Here is a 21,289-nt window from a genome sequence, read left to right on the forward strand (position 1 = left end):
AGGTGCAGGTCCCTAAAGGTCAGTTGGCAGGAGATTTTACATAACATTTCACAGTGTGCAAACTGTTTCAAACAACACATATGAATACATTATATATCATTGTATACTTAGACACAATAATACACTAAAAAGTAGGTTGAGTCATTTAATCGTGAATGTATGAATATCAATAATAACATTAAAAGACCAACAGTCGAACAAACAAAAGAGATCCAACAAGTACTAGCTATGGGAATCCAACCAATAAGACCTGACAACCTACAATAGCGGTTCAATCATCACTTCATTGCGGTCTAATCATGCTCAACTAGATATCCATCCATAAATTAAATACAATCCAACCAACACTTGTGGTAAAACGATTAAAAGTTGTTCAACCAAAACTTGTAAATCAACTGATTATAGTTGTCTGATAAACATAACATAACATAACATAACATAACATAACATAAGTTTTATTAGCATTAATGTTGTGGCAACATCATAGCCATACAAAAAATAACATACAATGAAATACAGTGGTACAAGTACACAAGAACACAAACTTTTACACAGAAGAAGAGTGAACATTTAATTTCCACCTCTGTTGCAAAATGAAAAATAAACAAACTTTGATAACTTTAGAAGTAATTTTGGCGATTTAGTTGTCATAAGATTTTCGAATTTTGTTAATGTTGGCCATCTGCAGTAAAATTGCTTAAATACTTTTTTCGCAGTTCTCTGTGTTTAGGGCAAACTAGAAGGAAATGGTATTCATCCTCAATAATTCTCAAATGTTACAATTATTACATAATCTTTCGTGCCGACGAGTATTAGTATATCTGCCTATTTCTATTTGTAGATCGTGAGATGAAGTTCTTAGTTTGGTTAAAACAATTCTAAATTTATTTTCAGTGATATCACTAAGGTACGTTTCCTGATCAAACTCGTGTTTAATTAATGAATATGAGCAAAGTTTAGGTAGGTTGTTTATTTGTCCATACCATGTCTGTTTATAATTGTCGATTATTCTTATCCTTATAGGTATTATATCAATAGATAACGTATCTTGATTAAGCCAAATGTTAGCCATCTCAAGGCGATTCAATAAGATTTGTATATGATAAGCCCAATTATTACCGTTATACGTAGTATCATTGCTAATGTCATCACGTAGCATATTATATACTATTTTGATCAGGCTATTATTCGGGGAGTTAAGAATTTTTATCCAGTATCTGATCATTATAATCGTTCTATTAATTTTCATTGGGACCCTTCCTTATTCACCATACAAACATTATAAGTTTGTTGATCGTTTAACACATAATAATTTTCTGCAAAATTTAGTATGTATCATGGCATCGTGAAAACCTCATACTTCTGCCGAATAGTTAAGAACTGGTGTCACTAGACTATCAAATAATTTATTTTTTTCTTTTATAGGTAGGTGCAGTTGGCTGAATACAATAAACAAATTATGCATATAATATGAGGCGTGCTGTGCTAATCGCTTTTGTGGTCTGTTCCAGTTATTGTTCTTATATAAATGCGTCCCAAGATATTTAAAGGAAGTAACCATTTCTATCTCGGCGTCGTAGAGATAAAATTGGTAGGCTGTGTGACGGCCCTTTTCAAAAACCATAGCTTTCGTTTTTTTAGCATTAATTTTTAACCCCCAGGTGTTACAATAATCTTGGAGATCATTTAACATGCATTGTAGAGAGTTTGGGTTAGGTGAAAATAAAGCTGCGTCATCCGCAAACATTAGGAGAAATACCTTTATGTCGTTTATAGTAAATATTCCTTCCTGATTACTGTTAATATAAGACGTGACGTCATTCACGAAGAATAAAAATAATAAACTTGAACTCGGGCCGCCTTGTTTCAGGCCAGTGCCAGATTCGAACCAGTCTGATCTTGACTGTTTGTATCTAACACAACATTTGACCGCAGAATACATCGCCTTAAGTGAAAGTACTATTTTAGAGCTTACATGTTCTTGTATGAGTTTTGTCATATGCCTTTTCATAATCAACAAAAATGCAATAAAGTTTTTTACCACCATTAAGGGTTTTAGCAATGATAGAGAATAACACGAATATACAATCAATAGTCGATTTTCCTTTCTGGAAACCAAATTGTGAATCGCTTATTTTTTCATTGTTAATTGCCCATTTAGTCAGCCTATTTAATAATATCTGAGAATACACCTTACTTAATATAATGCTTATTTTTAGATTCACTAGCGTTACCACCTTTAAATATTGGTGTTATTATACCTTCTCCCCATGACTGCGGGTATTCTGCGCTATTAAACATTCTGTTATACAATTTGAGCAAATATGGGGAAGTAATTTCAAATGAATTCTTAAAAATTTCCGCAATTAACATATCATTGCCGGGACTTTTCCCGCTTTTTTGAGAAAATATAGCATTCTTGAGTTCCGATTCCGAGATAATCCCATCTAGCGATTCATCCGCCAAAAAGGGCACATTAAAATCTTGTTCATTATTTGTAGCACCAAAAAGGTTATTAAAATGATCATACAAATCATCAATAGATAAACCTTCAGAGCTGGGTATATTTTTCTTGTACTGGTGTTTGATATTTTTCCAAAACTGTTTTGGTTTTGTTTTTGCCAGCTTAGCAATTCTAACACCCTCATTTTTAAGGAAGAGTTTCTTTTCTTTTCGTTTAATCCTATTATATGTTTTTTTAACATTAAGGTATTCCTGACGTAACTGGATATTATGTTTATTTTTTACGAATCTATTTCGAGCCTCCTTAAATGCTTTTCTAGCATTGTAACACTCTGAGTTCAACCATTTCTTTTTGTTTGCTATATTCTTCTTATTATTATTAGTAGTAGTAGTAGTATTTTTACAATCATTAACCGTATTTCGGTTTTTACCCATAGTGTTTTTTGCACAATTTAGCAGTATTTCAGTAAATGAATTAACTGTGTCATCAATGTTTGTATTGTCGATATTGTCACACAATGAGACTAATCCGTTACTGTGCGACTGTAGTAAATTTATGAATGAATCACGCTTATCGTCCTCCCACGCGATGTGTATACTGGGGATATCCGATAGATCACGTGATTTATTTTCCGTTTGAAAACAAATACCCTGTAAACATACTTTAATTGCCGAGTGGTCAGAAAATTATGTAGGGAGGAGTATTTCAAAATCGCTCAAATGAGAGAAATATCGATAATTTATGATAAAATAGTCTACCAGGCTATTTCCGTTAGTATTATGGAAAGTAAAGTCGCCTACTTAACTATCCTTATGTAATCGACCATTTACTATATGAGGGTTTGATGCCTTACATAAGTCTAGTAACATTTTGCCGTGATTGTCCAAACATTTATCCTTACTTATTCTATTTAGAACTTTTGTCAACATTTGTTCAAATTCCTCATTGTCTATGTAATAGTCAAAATTTAAGAAGTCAATTTCATTCGCAGTGCGGCTTTTAAAATCGCCATTTAGTGCAACTATTCCATCAGTGCTATATTTTTCGATTCCCTGTTCAATTAGATCAGGGAACTTTCCTTAAAATAAATGGAGATACACCCACTATAACGACCTTTTCTTGTATTTTTAGATTTAGTACCAAATAAATGCTCATGATAAAAATTTCCTATGTCTAGATTTATAGTGTGCTTTTCTGATAACCATGTCTCTGTTAAAATAACTATATCATATTCACAAATAATGTCCAAAAAGTCAGTATCACCAAGTTTTCTACCAAGTCCATTTATATTCCATGATATAATGTTAATATCTTTCCTACGACGCCCCTAGTGTGTAGTCGTCTGGGCTCTCCCTCTCGTATGCTGTCCCCCGGCGCGCGCGTCAGTGGCTCGTGGCACCGGTCCGTTGTACGCCTCCCCGTTTACGAATAACTTTTTACCAACGAAATATGTCCGTTTTCCCTTCCGCTCTTCCTCCTTTTGTATATGATACAATGCTTTTCTGGCGTCCCGGATTTCCTTGGGCTGTTGTATCCCCACTCCGTAACCGGCTTTTTTAATGTCGTCCCTTTTCTCGTAAGCCATTTTTCTAACGTCCTCTCTCTGCCTATAATAATGGAATTTTACTACTATTGGCCGTGGTTTTCGTGGTGAATCCTTTCCTACCCTATATGCATTGCCAACTACAATCTCCCGGACCCTTTCTTCTTCCATATATTTATTAAGAAAATCTTTAACTAAGTGCTCGCAGTTGAGACCTTCGTCTTTCTTTGCCAACCCTGGGTCCTCTTCAAACCCATACAACATTAAGCTGTCCCTCATTGCTCGTGCCTCGTTTTCAAGCGATTTATTTGCGTAGTCGTCCATTTGTTCTTGCATAGATTTAAGACCATTTTCTATATGGCTAATGTTCTTTTTTGTTTCTTTTATTTCAGTTTTTGCCTCTGTAAAAATAGTTTTATTTTGTTCTACTATGTCGCTCATGGTTTGGCATGACGCTTCTATTATGTCTACCCGCTTATCCAGGTCCGACACTTTTTGTTCAAGAACTATGACCTTTGCGTTTATCCTAGTTACTGTCTTGTCGATGTTGTCGATTTTTGGCAACGCTTGTTTAAGACACTGAATTTCTTCTAATATCGTCATCGCCCATGGTGGCGGCTGATAGCTGTCTATCCAACAGTGATTCAAATAACACTAGTTGTTCATCACACATTCTGTCCAACAAGCAGTCCAAACAACACTGGTGGTCCAACCCACACTTCCGGTCAAACCATTGTTCAACCAACACGTCCATCCAATAATGTGGTCCAGTAAGCAATAGATGCCCAACCAACAATAGTGTTTCAACAGGCACTAGCTGTCCATCACGTTGCTACCAATCTAGCAGCCCAACCAATTGTAGTGATGTTCTTCATTGAAAGTAATGATCTCAGAAGATAACATCAGCATATTTGAATCATAGGCCACACCAAATTAATGTTTAGTTCCTCGGATTTTTGCCAAAACAAATTGGAGCGAGCGAGCGAAAAAAAAATGTCAGTTTTCATAAAAACCGAGGCGAGCGAAGAGCGAAACATATATTTTTCGTTAATTCAATATAAGTAAGAAAAATTGTACAGATTGCCCTTAAACCCATTTTAATGCCATCTTCAACTGAACATCTAATATAATCGCTACCAGTCTCAGATACACATGCTTTATTGTGTAATAATTTCTTTAGATAATGATCCTTTAGTGCAACAATGACTTCAAGCATGCTCAAAACATATTTATTGTCAAAAATAAGATTTAATTTCCAAACTCCGAGCCACATTATTTATACCGGAAGCCGCCATTTTGATTGAATTTATTGAACCCATGCTAAACCGATCGATATACAGTATAAAGCACTACGCATCGGTAACTTCCCTTTACAAAAACACGAAAACTAGTGAAGAAAAATTATACTTGATTATTTTAGCCTTTAAATAAATTATTACCTGAAAAAATATGCTTGGCGATGAAAATGGAGGTGCGGGCGCAATCATAAGAGCAAAAAACATGTCAATCACATCTCATGGACATTGCAAAAAAGATTTCAAACACAGGGCCATGGTTAATGCAATGAAGATGGAAGTTTGGAATGCAAACTGTAATAAACAGGCCAAACACATCGAATCGTTATAGCAATAAACATGTCCAACACATCGAATCGAAATAGCAATAAACATGTCCAACACATCGAATCGAAATAGCAATAATCATGTCAAACACATCCAATCGAAATAGCAATAAACTTGTCAAACACATCAAATCTTCATAGCAGTAAACATTCCAAACACATCGAATCGTAATAGTAATATTCACGCTAAACATATCGAATCGTATTAGTCATAAACATACCAAACACATCGACTCGCAATGGCAATGAACATGTCAACAAAATGGCTTGGCAAAACAAGTTTTATGTGAGAGTGCAATAAACATATCGAACATTTCAAATTACAAAAAAAAATTAAATCAATACTTAATTTAACCATCATTATTCAGAGTATTCATGGGACTCGCTCATGTTTTGGCACCAAATAAAATTCTGGGAATGTAGCTGAAAACATTTTATTGTATACCAATCAATAATCAACACGCAAATTATTACTCAAATTTAGACGGAAGTCCGTATGCCACTATAGTACAATACGGCCGTAATACAATCAGCAGTCGTCAAATCATTACAAGTATCATTGAACGTTGTTAGAATGACGTTATTTAACAAAAAAGAGTGTCATTAAAATAACATTTTCTATGAAAACAAATGTCTTTGAAGTCATAACACCAGTAATGTATGTAATAATATGGCCTACATATAATTGAAACATTCATTTTCCCACCTGTTTCTCAGTTTTATAGCTTTCCATTTACTATATGTATGTAACAAGTCTTCAAAAAACGCAATAATATTTCTTCTGTGTGGAGTTTCATGGGCCTGTAGAAAGTGGCTTTGAGAGAAAGAAGCACCACATGTATCACACTTGTCTGGCGTCTCATATGTATGCATTAAAGCTGCACTCTCACAGATTGAACGTTTTACCATTTCTTTTGTCTTGGAACGATTCATTTTTTTGCGAAAATCAATAGACAACAGTTATATAAGACAGCCAACAAAAAATTAGATCGCAGATTTTTACATTTAAGTTTAAAAATTGATGTTTTATACATTTTTAAACCATAAATAACGGTTTAATCCATAAAATATAAATTTTCGAGTGGAAATATGAAAATCTACGATCTAATATTTTGTCAGCAATTTCATCTCATTGGTTTGCAGATATTTACGATTTAAAAAAAAATGGTATATCTGTGAGAGTGCCCTTTTCCATGTGTCGCATATCCATTTGCTTTCCAACGTACTTCGTCTCATGTGAAGCTTATCTCTGCAACACAAAAACAGCACCATATCCCTAACACCTGAAGGGCTTCTCTCCATTAAATGTTTCAGGGAAATTCGGAGCTTATCTGTCAAACACAAAAACAGCGTCATATTCCTAACACCTGAAGGGCTTCCCTCTATTATATAGTCTCAGGTGAATTCAGAGCTTATCTATCCAAAACAAAAACAGCACCACATTCCTAACACTTGAAAGGTTTTCGTCCATTACATGTCTCGGGGAAAATCGGAGCTTATCTGGCTTAGGAAACAACAACACCATATGCCTTAAACATCAAGGGTTTCTCATAAGTATGTATTCTCATGGGTCTAGAAATGTCATCTTTAGGTGCCACAAATCCATTTGCATTCTGTGTCGTCCCCTGAGTTTTTGCAGCTTTTACTACAAAACACCGCATCACATGCTTAGCTCTTGAATGGCTTCTGTTCGGCATGTCGCTTCATGTGAATTCGAAGCTTATCATTGCCAGAATAAACCGCACCACATATTTCGCAGAGGTAGGGCCTCTCTCCGGTATGTCGTCTCATGTGAATTCGAACCTTTGCTCTGGTTATAAAACCAGCATCACAAACCTCGCACTTAAAGGGCTTCTCCCCAGTGTGTATTGTTATGTGCATCTGTAAAGCACCCTTTTGAGCAAATGAAACCCCACATGTCGCACACTTGAATGGCTTCTCTCCAGTGTGAGTATTCATGTGGACTTTTAATTGGCCGCTTTGATTAAAAGAAGCGTCACAGAGAACACATATGTATGGCTTTTCTCCGGTGTGTATTCTCATGTGTGTACGTAAGCTATAAGCATAAAAGAAGGACGCAGCACATGTCTCACACTTATGTTTCTTCCCTCTTGTGTTATCAATCATATTGTTTGGCAAATGCGATGAATGAGGTAAGGCCTTTGCGTTCTTTTCTTTATGTCTTATCATGTGTGTTTGAAGCTTATCTTTCCTAGAAAATGCAGCATCACACTTTGCACACTTGAATGGCTTTTCTCCCGTGTGTATTCTCATGTGGATTTGTAACTTATGTTTCCATGCAAAAGCAGCACCACATGCCTCACAAATAAAGGGCTTCTCTCCAGTATGTACTCTTAAATGCTTCTGTAAAGTTCCACTTTGAGTAAACGCTATTCCACATGCATCACACTTGTATGGCTTCAATCCTATGTGTGCATTAATATGGTTTTGTAACTGGTTGTATCGAGTAAAACAAACGGCACATATATCACACATGTAAGGCTTTTCACCAGAGTGTATCTTCATATGTTTACGTAAACTAGACTTCAAGGTAAAAGTAGCAGCACATGTCTCGCACTTGTGTGGCTTCCTTTCGGTGTGTATTTGTGTATATCGCGGTGGAGATAATTTAGGAAAAGAATTTTCCTGCGTTCCTGAGTGATGTTTCATGTGACTTTTTAGCTTATCTCTCCTAGAAAAAGCAGCACCACATGCAACACACTTGAAGGGCTTCTCGCCAGTATGAATTTTAACGTGCCTTTGTAAAGTAACTTTTAAAGCAAACGCAGACCCACAAGTCGCACACTTGTATGGCTTCTCTATTATGTGTTTATAAATATGGTTCTGTAAATGGTGGTAATGAATAAAAGAAGTGCCACACATATCACACTTGTATTGTTTGCCATCAGTTTGCATTCTCGTGTGTTTATGTAAATCAGATTTAGTAGGAAAAGAAGCCTCGCATGTCTCACAACAATGATCCTTCCCTCCAATGTGTGAATTCATACAGCTTGGCATTTGAGATAAATTAAGTAAATAATTTTCCTGCGTTCCTGCATGATGTTTCATGTGATTATTTAGATAATCGCTCCTAGAAAAAGCAGCACCACATGAAACACACTTGAAAGGCTTCTTACCAGTATGAATTGTAAGGTGTCTTTGTAAAGAAAACTTTTGAGCAAACACAGACCCACAAGTCGCACACTTGTATTTCTTTTTTCCGTCGTTTATTTGCATGATTCTTTAAGCAAATAATATCTCTGTGAAAAAAGCAGCACCATGAGTCCCACAAGTTATTTCTTTTTCGAATGCATTTTCATATGGCTCGTTGGATGATGACGAAATCCGAACTTGAATAGCTTCGCATCGTTATCCATATTATTATTTTTGTATTTTCAACATTCACAAGGAAATACTTGTGTGTGTTTTTTCTTTGCTTTAACATCATAGCATCATCACCTCTCATACATGGATATGCTCTTTGTCATCTGGAAAAATAGAAACAAAAAAGTGTAATCATAAGGAAAGATATGACATGAGGAGAAACAAACAAGCTCGAAGATATAAACCTAAAGAGATGAAAACTTGAGTAGCCGACCCCCAGTCCAGCTTTATCCATGGAAAAACATAGTCAGTTATCAGGGGGTCCAACATAATTTATTTTTGTGGAATCTCAAGTGAGGGAAATGTGAGATTCGGAGGGTATATTTACCAGGTCATTAAAACGCGGGCTGTAAGGCATTTCAATAGTTTAGACAAAAGGCAATGTGTCAATGTTACCTAATACGAACGTCTGTTATGGCTTATTCAAAATTACCTACTGGATACACTTGTATACAATTATAACTTTTCATATACGTGTTCAATGTGTTTTCAATTTACAAAGATACAGATAAGATGAATATTTGCGTAAATGCGCAATTAAAACTATAGAAAACGCAATAATTTAAAAATGAATGAGTAAAAAAAACACACAAGTAAGGAAGACTACGTAATTAATGCAACAAGGGACGTTTAATGAAAAAAAAATGAGAAAATTGAAACTCTTTTCATCCAAATTGGCACGATTGATCCGGTCAATTGATTTAACTTATTCAAAATGAGATTATGGTTTCTGAAATTGGCAGATCATTTTCCGGAAGCAAGCCGGAAATAATCAAAGACTACAGACTTCGTGGTTTGACTAAATACATTATCCGTTGATTAATGAGTAAATATGATTGTATACGATAATAGACGGATGCAAGCGGGAACTAAGTGTTCATAAGCAAGCTTTCCCGCGAACATGTCAATAAAAAGAGATAGAAAATGTCCACACTTGTGTTATGGATTGCCACACAATTCTAATATTTGCATATGGATTTGCTTTAAAATCATCATTCAGATTTGTTAAAGTAAAAAATCGAATATATTTCAAAACAATTGCTATAAAGTCTTAAATTTAGAGTTTTTCATTTAAGTTAAAAATCAGAAGTTTTAACAACATATATAGTAATGTAACTTGTGAGATCATAGACGCATTAGACCTCTTCAGAGAAAGCATGCTCAACCCTCAAAGGGTCGACTGGTCTTTATATACAGTAAATTCTCAATCCACACGAAGCCCGGGCTTTACTAAATTGTATATTACCAAACATGTAAGTACATCAACAAACTATGAACGTACTTCCGTCTATAACGGCACCGGATTTTCAAACTCAATCATTTTTTTAAAAAATCAAAAAAAATCTTATAATTCCTTACTAAAAATTATAATACCGAACACGTAAAAAAATATTGAAAAATATATTATTTTTTTTAAATATGCACTTTGTACTGTATAATATACTAACATGGTATTGAACGTTTCTCTACCCGGGTCGCGTAATCATCTTATTACTCACTTCTAAAGAACTTCTGCAGATTGACAGTCATCGCAATCTAAGGACATGATATCCATCTTCAAAATACTCAACCTTAACCCGCGAAGAAATTCGCCGGTCATACGATTGTTTTGACTTTATTCCCATTTTTCTGTTTTCCTGGATTTTCTACCACCCTTGACTTCCGGTTTCAGAGTAAGGTTTTATAACGGCTCATTTCATTGGTCCATGAACTCCGCGAGACATTTCGCGTATAAGTGTCAACAACTGTAATATTTGGACCGGAAGTGTTAATCACAGAGAAGTCTTTGACATTAAATTCCGCTTTGAGTGTGCTTATTTCGGGTCAGACTGGTTCTGGAATTACACATATCATCAAAGCCGAATATGAAATTGCATTCATGAGACAACGGAGAGTGGCTTAATAAGTACCACAGGATTGACTTGTTTCCTTGACAGCGATCTGATCCCAAAAACATTTCACAGGTAAGAAGTGCAAAATGTTTTATTTATAAAAAAGAGCTGTTTACCAATACGCCGTGTTAAATAATAATCTATATAATTGTAGAAACATGCACACATATTTTGTGTGTTTACATGCGTTTGGTTCATTTACACATGTATATTTATTAAGTAACATTATATTAATTTATATATTATACTAATTTCTTTCATGGAAAATTGTGGAATATATTTTTAAATGACATATAATCACTATTTTGACAAAAAAAAATAAAAAAAATATTGATAATAAAAAAAGAAAAAAGAAATGTATTACTGTATCCAAGCAGGCAATGTGACGAACACCTTTGATTAATTCATTTTGTAGTTAAAAAAAAAACTTAATGCTTTGTTTTTTATGCATGCGTACAGAAATGAGTGTCATCTCAAATTCCTTTGCATTTGCCAAAATGCTCTTAAAGGGACTTGGTCATGTTTTGTGGTAAAAAAAAAATATTTCCTGAAACTGAAAATGATTAATATTATTATGCTTACATTTACCTGTATCACAATCACATGTATATATATTTCAATGTTTGATATCATAATTGTAGAAAAAATAGAAAATAAGTAACAAAAGAGACTGATCCCAAATTTGATTCGGGTCTTCTTGTGGAAACCAATAAATTATTAGGAAAATGGATAAACCACTCAACTAAACAGGCACATACCCCAGCTTTTGCTGAAAAGTTGAATATCAATAAATATTTTCAAAACATTTATTATAATGCAGATGCTAGTCCATGTGCACATTGTGCATTAATTAATAGATTTAAAATGAATGTACAGTTGTAGCTAGGTTAAAATAAACCTTTAAAATCATTTTTTTATATCTTTGCAGGGCATTGATGGATGGCAACACCGGTATCCGTGACGGTCATATGTATTGAAGTGTAGGCTTGTGGGCTGCAGTTCCACAGAGTGAGACACACCGGCACTATCTCCTATCCCACCACCTAGATCTGGACTCAGTGGAGATGTTACATTGTGCTGTTAACAGTTTTAACATGATATCGCTACAACCTGGAAACAATGACTTATATAATGACAATCTGCTGTCTTTATCTTTGCAAGAGTTGGGATTTTGTCCAGCTTTGTCTACTTTCTCAGTAAAAGATACTTACAGTATATACATGTATGTATTTCACCTCAGCTCAATATAGGGATAGTAAATGTTTAGTTTCTCAGACCATTTTGTAACATTTTAGTAGGGAGCACATAATGCTATTGTTTTTACAGTTAAATGCTTTCAATTTGTATTACCAGTTTGGCTTTAGAGCTGCACTCTCGCAGTTTGACACTGATATGAAATGTTGGGGGGGGGGGGGGGGGGGTTGTCGTAGAATACGCTCATGTTGGCATTAAAGCCTTCAATTCAGTTATCAATATAAAGATAACTTACAATAGAACAAATCTCAATTGTAAGAAAGAATGCCAAAATCTAAAAAAAAAAAAAACCGTTAATAATCCTTGTTACTATAAAACATCAATTTTCTAACATAAATATGAACAAGAGGCCCAAAGGGCCTATACTCTACTGGCATGGCTTTTGTGGTCATATCAATCCAGAGCATGTATGTATGGGTAAAAGGCAACAGACATATAGTTTATGTTTTGTGTTTGAGTTACCTAAAAACGTAGCTCGTTCAACATCTGAGCCCAGAAAGTATTGTAAGCAGATTAGTTGCATGAACTATTTTAATATGTGCCAAGTAAAAGTCATCTGACAAAAAAATGCTTTCAAAACTGTACTCATAGTAAAAAATTCTGTAGTTTTAAAAGTTAAAAAAGTTGGTCAAAGTCAAGGGCATCCTAGGACAACATTGATCAATTTGAACAAACATTCACAATCAATTGTGCTGAGATGGATGCACGAACACACAAAAAGATTTTCAAACCTTTCCAGATTTATGTTTACCAAACCTGTTAACCCTGGGTGTGGCCAGTAATGACACCAGGTGCATAACTTAAACATTCACAGCCAATTTTGTTAAGATGAACACGCAAACTACAGAACTTAAAGCTAAAAAATGGCCTTTGGGCTTTCAACAAGAACAAGGCAGAGTAATTCACAAAATCAGCTGCAGAAGCAAAAAGCAAATTGTCTCTCAAAATCCTAGACTTGCAAATTGTCTCCCTTAACTCTAGACTTGAATTTACATGTACATGTAAACTTGGCTAAAAATAGAATTCGCTCATGCAGACCTGGCTAAAAATAGAAAGCATTTCTTTGAAACTTTCATGGCCCATAATCTAGGCATTCATGGGCGGATCTGGCTGGTTTTCGAAAGGAACCGAGCTCTAATCTATATCTAGATACTGTACAAGTTTCATCGAGATACAATCAAAACTGAAGACTGCCATAATCTAGGCATGCATGGGCGGATCTGGCTGGTTTTCGAAAGGAACCCAGCTCTAATGGATATCTAGATACTGTACAAGTTTCATCAAGATACAATCAAAACTGAAGACTGTATCGTGTTCACAAGCAATTGTTTACAGACGCACGAACGCACGACCGCACGGATGCACATACTACGTACACATTACCATCGCATAAGCTCTTCTGGCCTTTGGCCAGTAGAGCTAAAAACTACATTCAAATATTACCATAAAACATCAATTTTCTGACAAAAACATGAAATACTACATTTTAATCTTTTGTTAGCAGTCTTATATCACTGTTTACCAGACATTCACTCTGTAAGAGTGCAGCTTTAAATTACTACAGAGCAAAAGCAAAATCATTTGAAGATCCATGCTTTAAAAGAGGCGCCCTTTAAAGTAGCAAGTGTTACCAATGCTTTTCAGCAAAATAAAGCATTTTTTAAACTTCTTTAATGAATAAACTCCATTTATAGAGCTCTATTGGAACCAATAGTGATGTATTGACTTTTAAATTAGCTATATTGGAACTTTAAGTGATTTGTTACTTTTTTTTACTAGTTTTTATCAATAAGGAAATTAATTATTTTGCTCTCTCTATAAATTGTGACCAAGTCAGAAGTCACTATAACCATTTCATGTTTGTTGTTTGTTAATGTAGTTGTGTTATAATATTGCTTAAACTTATATTGCAATATAATTATTTGTGTAATAAAACATATATATAGAATAAATTGCTTGATTGTGATGAAAGTTGATAATTAAACAGCCAAGTCTGTTTGGTAGGTAGAAACCAGGCGCGTAGCTGCCTATAAGCGAAATACATGGCTGAATCCACATGATTCTGACAAAAAATAAAACAGTTTAGCCAAAGCTACAGAATCACTATGTTTGTTTGAGTACATGATGTAACAGACACATGGACAACTAAAGGACCTAAGAATGCCCAGAATACACCAGATTTGCTCCATTGTTTTCAAAATGTTCTTCCCTCCCCCCAGCACAATCATGAATCCACATGAATAGAGAGCTAGCTACGCCCCTGGAAATCAGTAATGTGTACGTTCAAGAGCCTCATCACAATGTTCCATTTGTCACTAGGTTGGATATAACCAAATAACTCTTGGATTGGAGGCAGACAACTTATTCCACCAAACCAGTCTCTCACCCTTCTTAACTAATACATTGGAAACGTTATCAGAAGATGAATCTCTAGATTTTTTTTTATCCAATTATAGGAATATGTATTTATTTTAATTTTATTTATTATAGTTTTTAAAAAAAATATTATTTTTTTTCTTTTATTTTTTTTTTTGGGCGGGTGTGTGTGTGTGTGTGTGTGCGCGCGCCAGGTGCGTTCCCCTATAGCTGTTAGTGGATAGTAACTCAAATACCAAGAATAAAAAAGTTTCTTAATTATATTTATCGATTTTACTTCGTTTCGAACAGTAAGAATTTAGCAATACAGTGAACTGGTAAATAAGAAATGTATTGTTCTGTTGAGTGCAGAGTGACCGTTGTTTTTTGTTATAAATATGCCTTAATCTGTATAACCATTGCATTGAATCATTGCAAATTCATATTTCATGTGGACTTTCATTCATAATTTGCTTGATAACTGAGAAGAATGGCCAAAATGTTAGAGTTTCAATTTGTTAACGATTTGAGATTTTAAATACGCCGCCTTTTCATTCGACCAATCAAATCACATGTTACAAACTGAGCGAAAAACAACAACAAACCGGAAGTCAAGGGTGGTAGAAAATCCAGGAAAACAGAAAAATGGGAATAAAGTCAAAAAAATCGTATGACCAGCGAATTTCTTGACGCGAGTTAAGGTTGAGTATTTTGAAGATGGATATCATGTCCTTAGATTGCGATGACTGTCAATCTACAGAAGTTCTTTAGAAGTGAGTAATAAGATGATTACGCGACCCGGGTAGAGAAATGTTCAATACCATGTTCTTATATTATACAGTACAAAGTGCATATTTAAAAAAAAAAAAAAAAATCAGTATTTTTTTACGTATTCGGTATTATAATTTCTAGTAAGGAATTATAAGATATTTTTGGATTTTTTAAAAAAATGATTGAGTTTGAAAATCCGGTGCCAGTGACCAGAACTTTATTTACTGTACAATATAAATGCACTAAACTATGAGACAGCCCCCAACATGTGACCCACAATTCCCGCAATAACCCACTTTCATTTTCAATGTAAAATCAATATTTAATCTCAATATATTTTTGTGGGGTGCTAGCATCTGTTAAAGTAAATATCCATCTTATATGTTAAAACCCAAAATAACAAGTATTTACCACTCATTTACATATTTATTTGATGTTGTTTCATCCAAAGCGCATTTCCATTACCGGTGCGTCAGTAAAATTGTTCCATGTGTGATATTTGTAAACATGTAGTTTTTGTACACAAAGGCAGTTTTGATGTGTACACTCCTAAAAATGTTGTCAGCAATAACAAAGCATCAAACACAATACATATGTAAGAAAAATGTTCATATGCAGGTCATTCTCAGATATTTTCAGGTAAATATAAACGACTGATGCGGAACTACCCCTGATTCGGAATCCCTTATTAAACTGTATCAGCATTTATATAAAAACTAGGTCACTATGTCAAAATCTAGAACAAAATAATGAATAAATGTAATTACCTTGTTTGTTCAGACTTTGCCATAATATCCTATTATTATGCCGATGTCATTGTTAAATATATATATATAATAATCCTTTTTACCGAAACAACTGGATGAACCAAACGATATATAATCAGTTTACCTAGTTCTGGCTTCCATAACTTTAATGTTGATATTTATTTTTTTGATGTTTACAACACATTAAAGTTATGGCGTAACCCCCATAGTAAAGTCAACCAGAATCAATTGAGTGTGATGATGCAATGCAATCAAGTGGGTAGTTGTTCCGATCAGGATTCCGGGTTAAAGCATATAGAGTCTATAAAATATCATAAAAACAAGAAATATTACCAGATAATGTTATTTTATATTAGTTCCGTACACAAAAAATAAATATCCAACTTATAATTATGAGTTTGATGGCTTTTTTTCATTTCATTCTGTCAAAACATAACGATATATACATGAAGGGCACCTGCAAGGCTTCAGGGCACAGTTTTAAATCGCTCAGAACATTTCAGCCATGTCCGAGTTGTTACGATTGTATAACGAGGTCTATCTCGAAGCTTTGTCGGAGGAGACCGAGTTATTACGATTGTATCGAGTTGTTCCCCTTCGCATAATTGTTTTCTGTGTCAGTCAACTTTCGTTTTTTTGGAAAGGTAAACAACTTGTTTTAATGCATTAAATGCTTGTTTAGTGCAAAATAACATTTCACTTACATGGTAAAATATGAATATAACTCTTTATGATCAATTTCAACCATAAAATACTTCACTTAAAACAATTTCAATATTTTTAAAACACCCCCGTTTTTTGCACATTCCCGTTTAGACGTTAGGGATTGGAAGAATCCCGTATAACACGTCTATTATTTTAGACTAGGATTGGAAGAATCCCGTATAACACGTCTATTATTTTAGACTAAACTATGACCTAGATAAGGAATGTTTGTAATAGGATTTATTAAAATGCTAATTCAACTATCTTTAAGTGTTTTTTTGTTTTGAAAATGAGTTTGTGAACTACATTTTACTTCATTAACCTACTGGTTGAGAAGCAGTTTCCGACAGTTTTTATACGTTTTTATTGAATTATTTATAGGTGTTTAAATACCTACTAAAATTGTTCACATTTTAGATAACTACAGCTCAAGCTGCTATTGTAGATATATTTTTCACATGCGTGACGTCACATATAGTGTATCTAATAGGGGCGCAATGAGGGTAATTATACTGTTCTGATTAGCTTGTGATGAGAAGCAGTTTCCGACAAATCGAATGCGGGGCAGATTTTGGTGCCTTTTATGTGTTTTTATTATCCGTTTATTTAATATACCAAATATAAGACTTTAATAAGAGAAATATCATTTTATTTTTCAGCATTTACGAAAAATTTAAACCTTAAAATTTTCGACAGTCAATTCATACTCAAAATCAGGCAGACACTAAATATCAATGATATTTTGATTCATTTCTGAAAGAAACTTGTGTTTGTTTACATTAAAGTGAATGTGGGTGCGAAACAAGCATGACACCAGTGTTCACAAATATGTACACAATGATCATCGTTTGTATAAGTCAATTTAGGAAAACCTTGTAGCTATTCATAGATATGCAAATTAGGTTCACACGCATGTGCAATACGCTGCACGTGCCGATCCCCCACGTGCAAGTTTGTGTACAAAATGAAAAATAAACATTAAACATTAAATAATAATAAAAGTTTCTTACGTGTCTCGGTAAGAATTTCAACTTTTGAATGCCTAGTTACCACATAATTGAATTACAGTACCTTCTTTATGAAGGTCTAAAGAAAGTACGCGAAAAAGCGATTTGTCGGAAACTGCTTTCCGTCAGAAACTGCTTCCCAACCAGTAAAGATACAGCTATGTCTGTACAATGCATACAAGTGAAATAACAGCGTGACATAAAAATGTCACAGCGTGACATAAAAATGTCACGAATTCTGGTAGGGTTTGGATACGGCGTTCTCTTCAGCGAACACATCCAAAAAGGTAATATATAACGTGTTCGCTGAAGTTCTTTAGCTACAGTTTACCGAACTTGGGATATACCGAAAGGGCCGGTACCCGTTTATCATAATCTAGTCAAAACGACAATCATTTAAAAAAAGAACGATTTTTATTATGTCAAGAGTCTGTACTACAACTCACCAAAGTACTCTGCAAATGTAGCGATCAGACTGCTTAAATTATTAAAATATATAAACAGTCCTTTTACAAGGGAATTTATAAATCAGTGGAAAAGTTTCAACAAAGGGACGCAACTTTTCCGCGTTCGTTTAAAACGGCGATCCCAAACGCGATATCCAATATCGGACATACTCGGAAAAAGCCGTGTCACACGTCCAGTATCATTAAAATCTTTTAAAAATAATATTTTGGTCACTGCCATTATCCATAACAAGGTTGAAAGCAAATAATGTATGTTTCGCTTGCTAGTCAAATACGCCCCAAGTCAAATAGCCCCCATTTTGGTCAAATAGCCCCCACACACATTTTAAAATTGGTCAGATAGCCCCCAAAAAACGCCCCCACTTTTGTATTTTTTTATATGTATGTATGCATACTTACTTTATTCCCAAACATTTTTAAACCAATTGGTTGATATATAAATGGCATTTTTCAAGATACTACCTTTCTGCATGAAAAGTACTTTGTTAACCGCACATATATGGAACAGTTTTAATTCGTTTTTATGTATTCTTTTAAAATTATTGCACCATGTTCATTTAAAAGTAAATCAATAATTTATGTTATTTCCAGTTTGTTTGTTTAATTGTTTTTTATCCTTTTTGTGAGTAAAATTTGATTATTTCAGGCTGTACTAAGTATGCTGTAATTGTTGCAAGCATGAAGTCTTTCTCGCACATGCCATGTTTTGAACATGAAAAACTTTAAATGATAGCAGTATTGGAAGAAAAAAAACACACTTTCATAATGGGTGTTTCATAATTAGGTACTGTTCCGATTTAGGTACTCACCCAGTATGTATTTCTTGTAACACTAAATACCAATCCATATATCTTTTTCCAATTTACATCCTGGAAAACAATGTTCCATTTAGCCTAGCAGGTTAATTGGAGTATCCTTATTTTTTATCAATTCATTATAAACTTTTTACTTCCTTTGGATTCCTACACAGTATGCACAAATCTCTTAAAAATTCAATATTTGAATAATGTCTTAAGAATCTATCACATACGCATTAAAATCAAACACTTCAAATACATCACAGAAATTGTGGTATAATTTTTCCTATACAAACATTTTAAGCTCAGCCTACATTTTAAAAAGAAGTCTAATTTTTAAAATTCTTTACAATAGTAAGTGTTTATATATACAACGTATCCTTGACATTATAACAACTAGCTAGTAAGAAATTGTATTTTATCTTTTCTAAATGACAAATTTCTCACAAGTTAGTTTCCTAAACCACACCCCCATCAGGGATGGGGGCGGTATATGCTGGTTTGCACTGAGGACTATGCCTCAGTGCGTTTGCCTGGATTTTTTTTATTATATTTTTTTTCCTTTGAGTGAATTCTTTTTTTTTTTCTTTTTTTATAATAAACAGCGATATTCAATAAAAAAATAAAATAAGATAAAGAAAAGTGTGTTATACATGTATATATAAGTGCCCAACTGTTGTTGTTCTTCCTCTTTTGTCGCTGTGTAACCAGGCAAACCAGGATGGAGAATATAACAATTCACCATCACCATGTAACTTCATTTTGCTCTGGCCATTGACATGGATCACCACATGTTTCAGCATACACAGTTCCTCTCACCATGAAATTGGAAATAAAACAAACTTTTAGTAAAACACTTCATATTGTGTCAATAAATTGTATGTAAATGTACATGTATGTGCTGATTAAACTCATCTAAGTTTACCTTTATAAAATGTCAATATAATCAGAGCATTAAATATCACCAGAAATTAAGTAAAAAGAAACACTAAATAACTTACAAGATACACACTGATGATTTTTAACTAAAATGAGCTACAAATTTGCAACCACAAGTTCTACAAGTTCCACCATATATTGTTATATATATATATATATATATATATATATATATATAACAATATATAGTTATATATAATTCCCAGCTTAAGATTAATATTAGAACCGTTTCCGGATGGTAGTTTAATACTGGCATAAACAAAGACTTTACTCACTATAAGAAAGAAAACGATCCTTTTCAGGGCCGCTGTTAAAATATTATATAATAATTTAAAATGTTATATACATTATTTACATATAAAGGATTCTCACCCCGGAGGAACGGTCCATTTTGCAACCCGAAACCGCATTATTTGAAGCCAGTTATTAAGCTAAGTGTGAACCGACTTTAATATTGTGCAAACTTAATTATTTGAAGTCAGTTATTAAGCTAAGTGTGAACCCACTTTAATCTTTCTTCAAATTATTATTGCACAAAGTGATAATTAAGATGCCCTATCTCTAATTAATAAGTCTTTAATATGTGCAATTTTTTTTTTATATTTTAAAACATTTTAATTATCAACAAATGCTATTGTTTGATTAGCAATTATTTAAATGCAATATATCTTAAAAATATTATAACTTACCTTCAAATATAAATACAAATATCTTAAAAATATCATAACTTACATTCAAATGTATATACATTCAAATATCATAAAAATATTACAACTTACATTCAAATATATATACATTCAAATATCATAAAAATATTACAACTTACATTCAAATATCTTAAAAATATTACAACTTCCCTTCAAATATAATTTCAAATTAAAAAAGGAGTGGGGGCTTTTTGACCAAAATGGGGGCATTTTGACCAAATTGGGGGCGTTTTGACCTTTTTTTTTCCTTGTGGGGGCTATTTGACCAAAAGTGTGGGGGCTATTTGACCAAAATGGGGGCTATTTGACTAGGGGGCTATTTAACTTGGGGGCTATTTGACCAGGTTCCTATGTTTCGATATAAAATCATTGTGTTGACATTTTATTTGCTGTTTCAAAAGTCAAACATTCATCAAAGCGGGAAACACTACAGAAACAAGCTCAGTAGTAAAAAGCTTAAACATAAACCCGGTTAAATGGCATTGGGTGAACCCATCCCGTGTTATGGAACAAAAAATAAAGAAATACAATTGCGTTTATTTATCTAAATATTATTTAATATAAACGACTAACAACTCTCCAAGATATGAGATGACATAATAAACTTAAAATTTAA

At 33.7% G+C, this 21,289-nt stretch overlaps 1 protein-coding gene across 1 annotated transcript; it reads right to left on the reverse strand.

Moving 5' to 3' along the window:
• Positions 1 to 6,046: 6,046 nt before the first annotated feature.
• Positions 6,047 to 18,314, reverse strand: LOC128240055 (zinc finger protein 234-like). Its single transcript, XM_052956542.1, has 2 exons — positions 18,210 to 18,314; positions 6,047 to 9,116 (listed from the first exon to the last, which is right to left on the reverse strand). The coding sequence occupies exon 2, from the start codon at positions 8,863 to 8,865 to the stop codon at positions 7,297 to 7,299; it is 1,569 nt and encodes a 522-aa protein (XP_052812502.1). The 5' UTR covers positions 8,866 to 9,116; positions 18,210 to 18,314; the 3' UTR covers positions 6,047 to 7,296.
• Positions 18,315 to 21,289: the final 2,975 nt, after the last annotated feature.

Source organism: Mya arenaria, chromosome 7 (genome assembly GCF_026914265.1).
Source record: "Mya arenaria isolate MELC-2E11 chromosome 7, ASM2691426v1".
NCBI classification, from domain to species: domain Eukaryota; kingdom Metazoa; phylum Mollusca; class Bivalvia; order Myida; family Myidae; genus Mya; species Mya arenaria.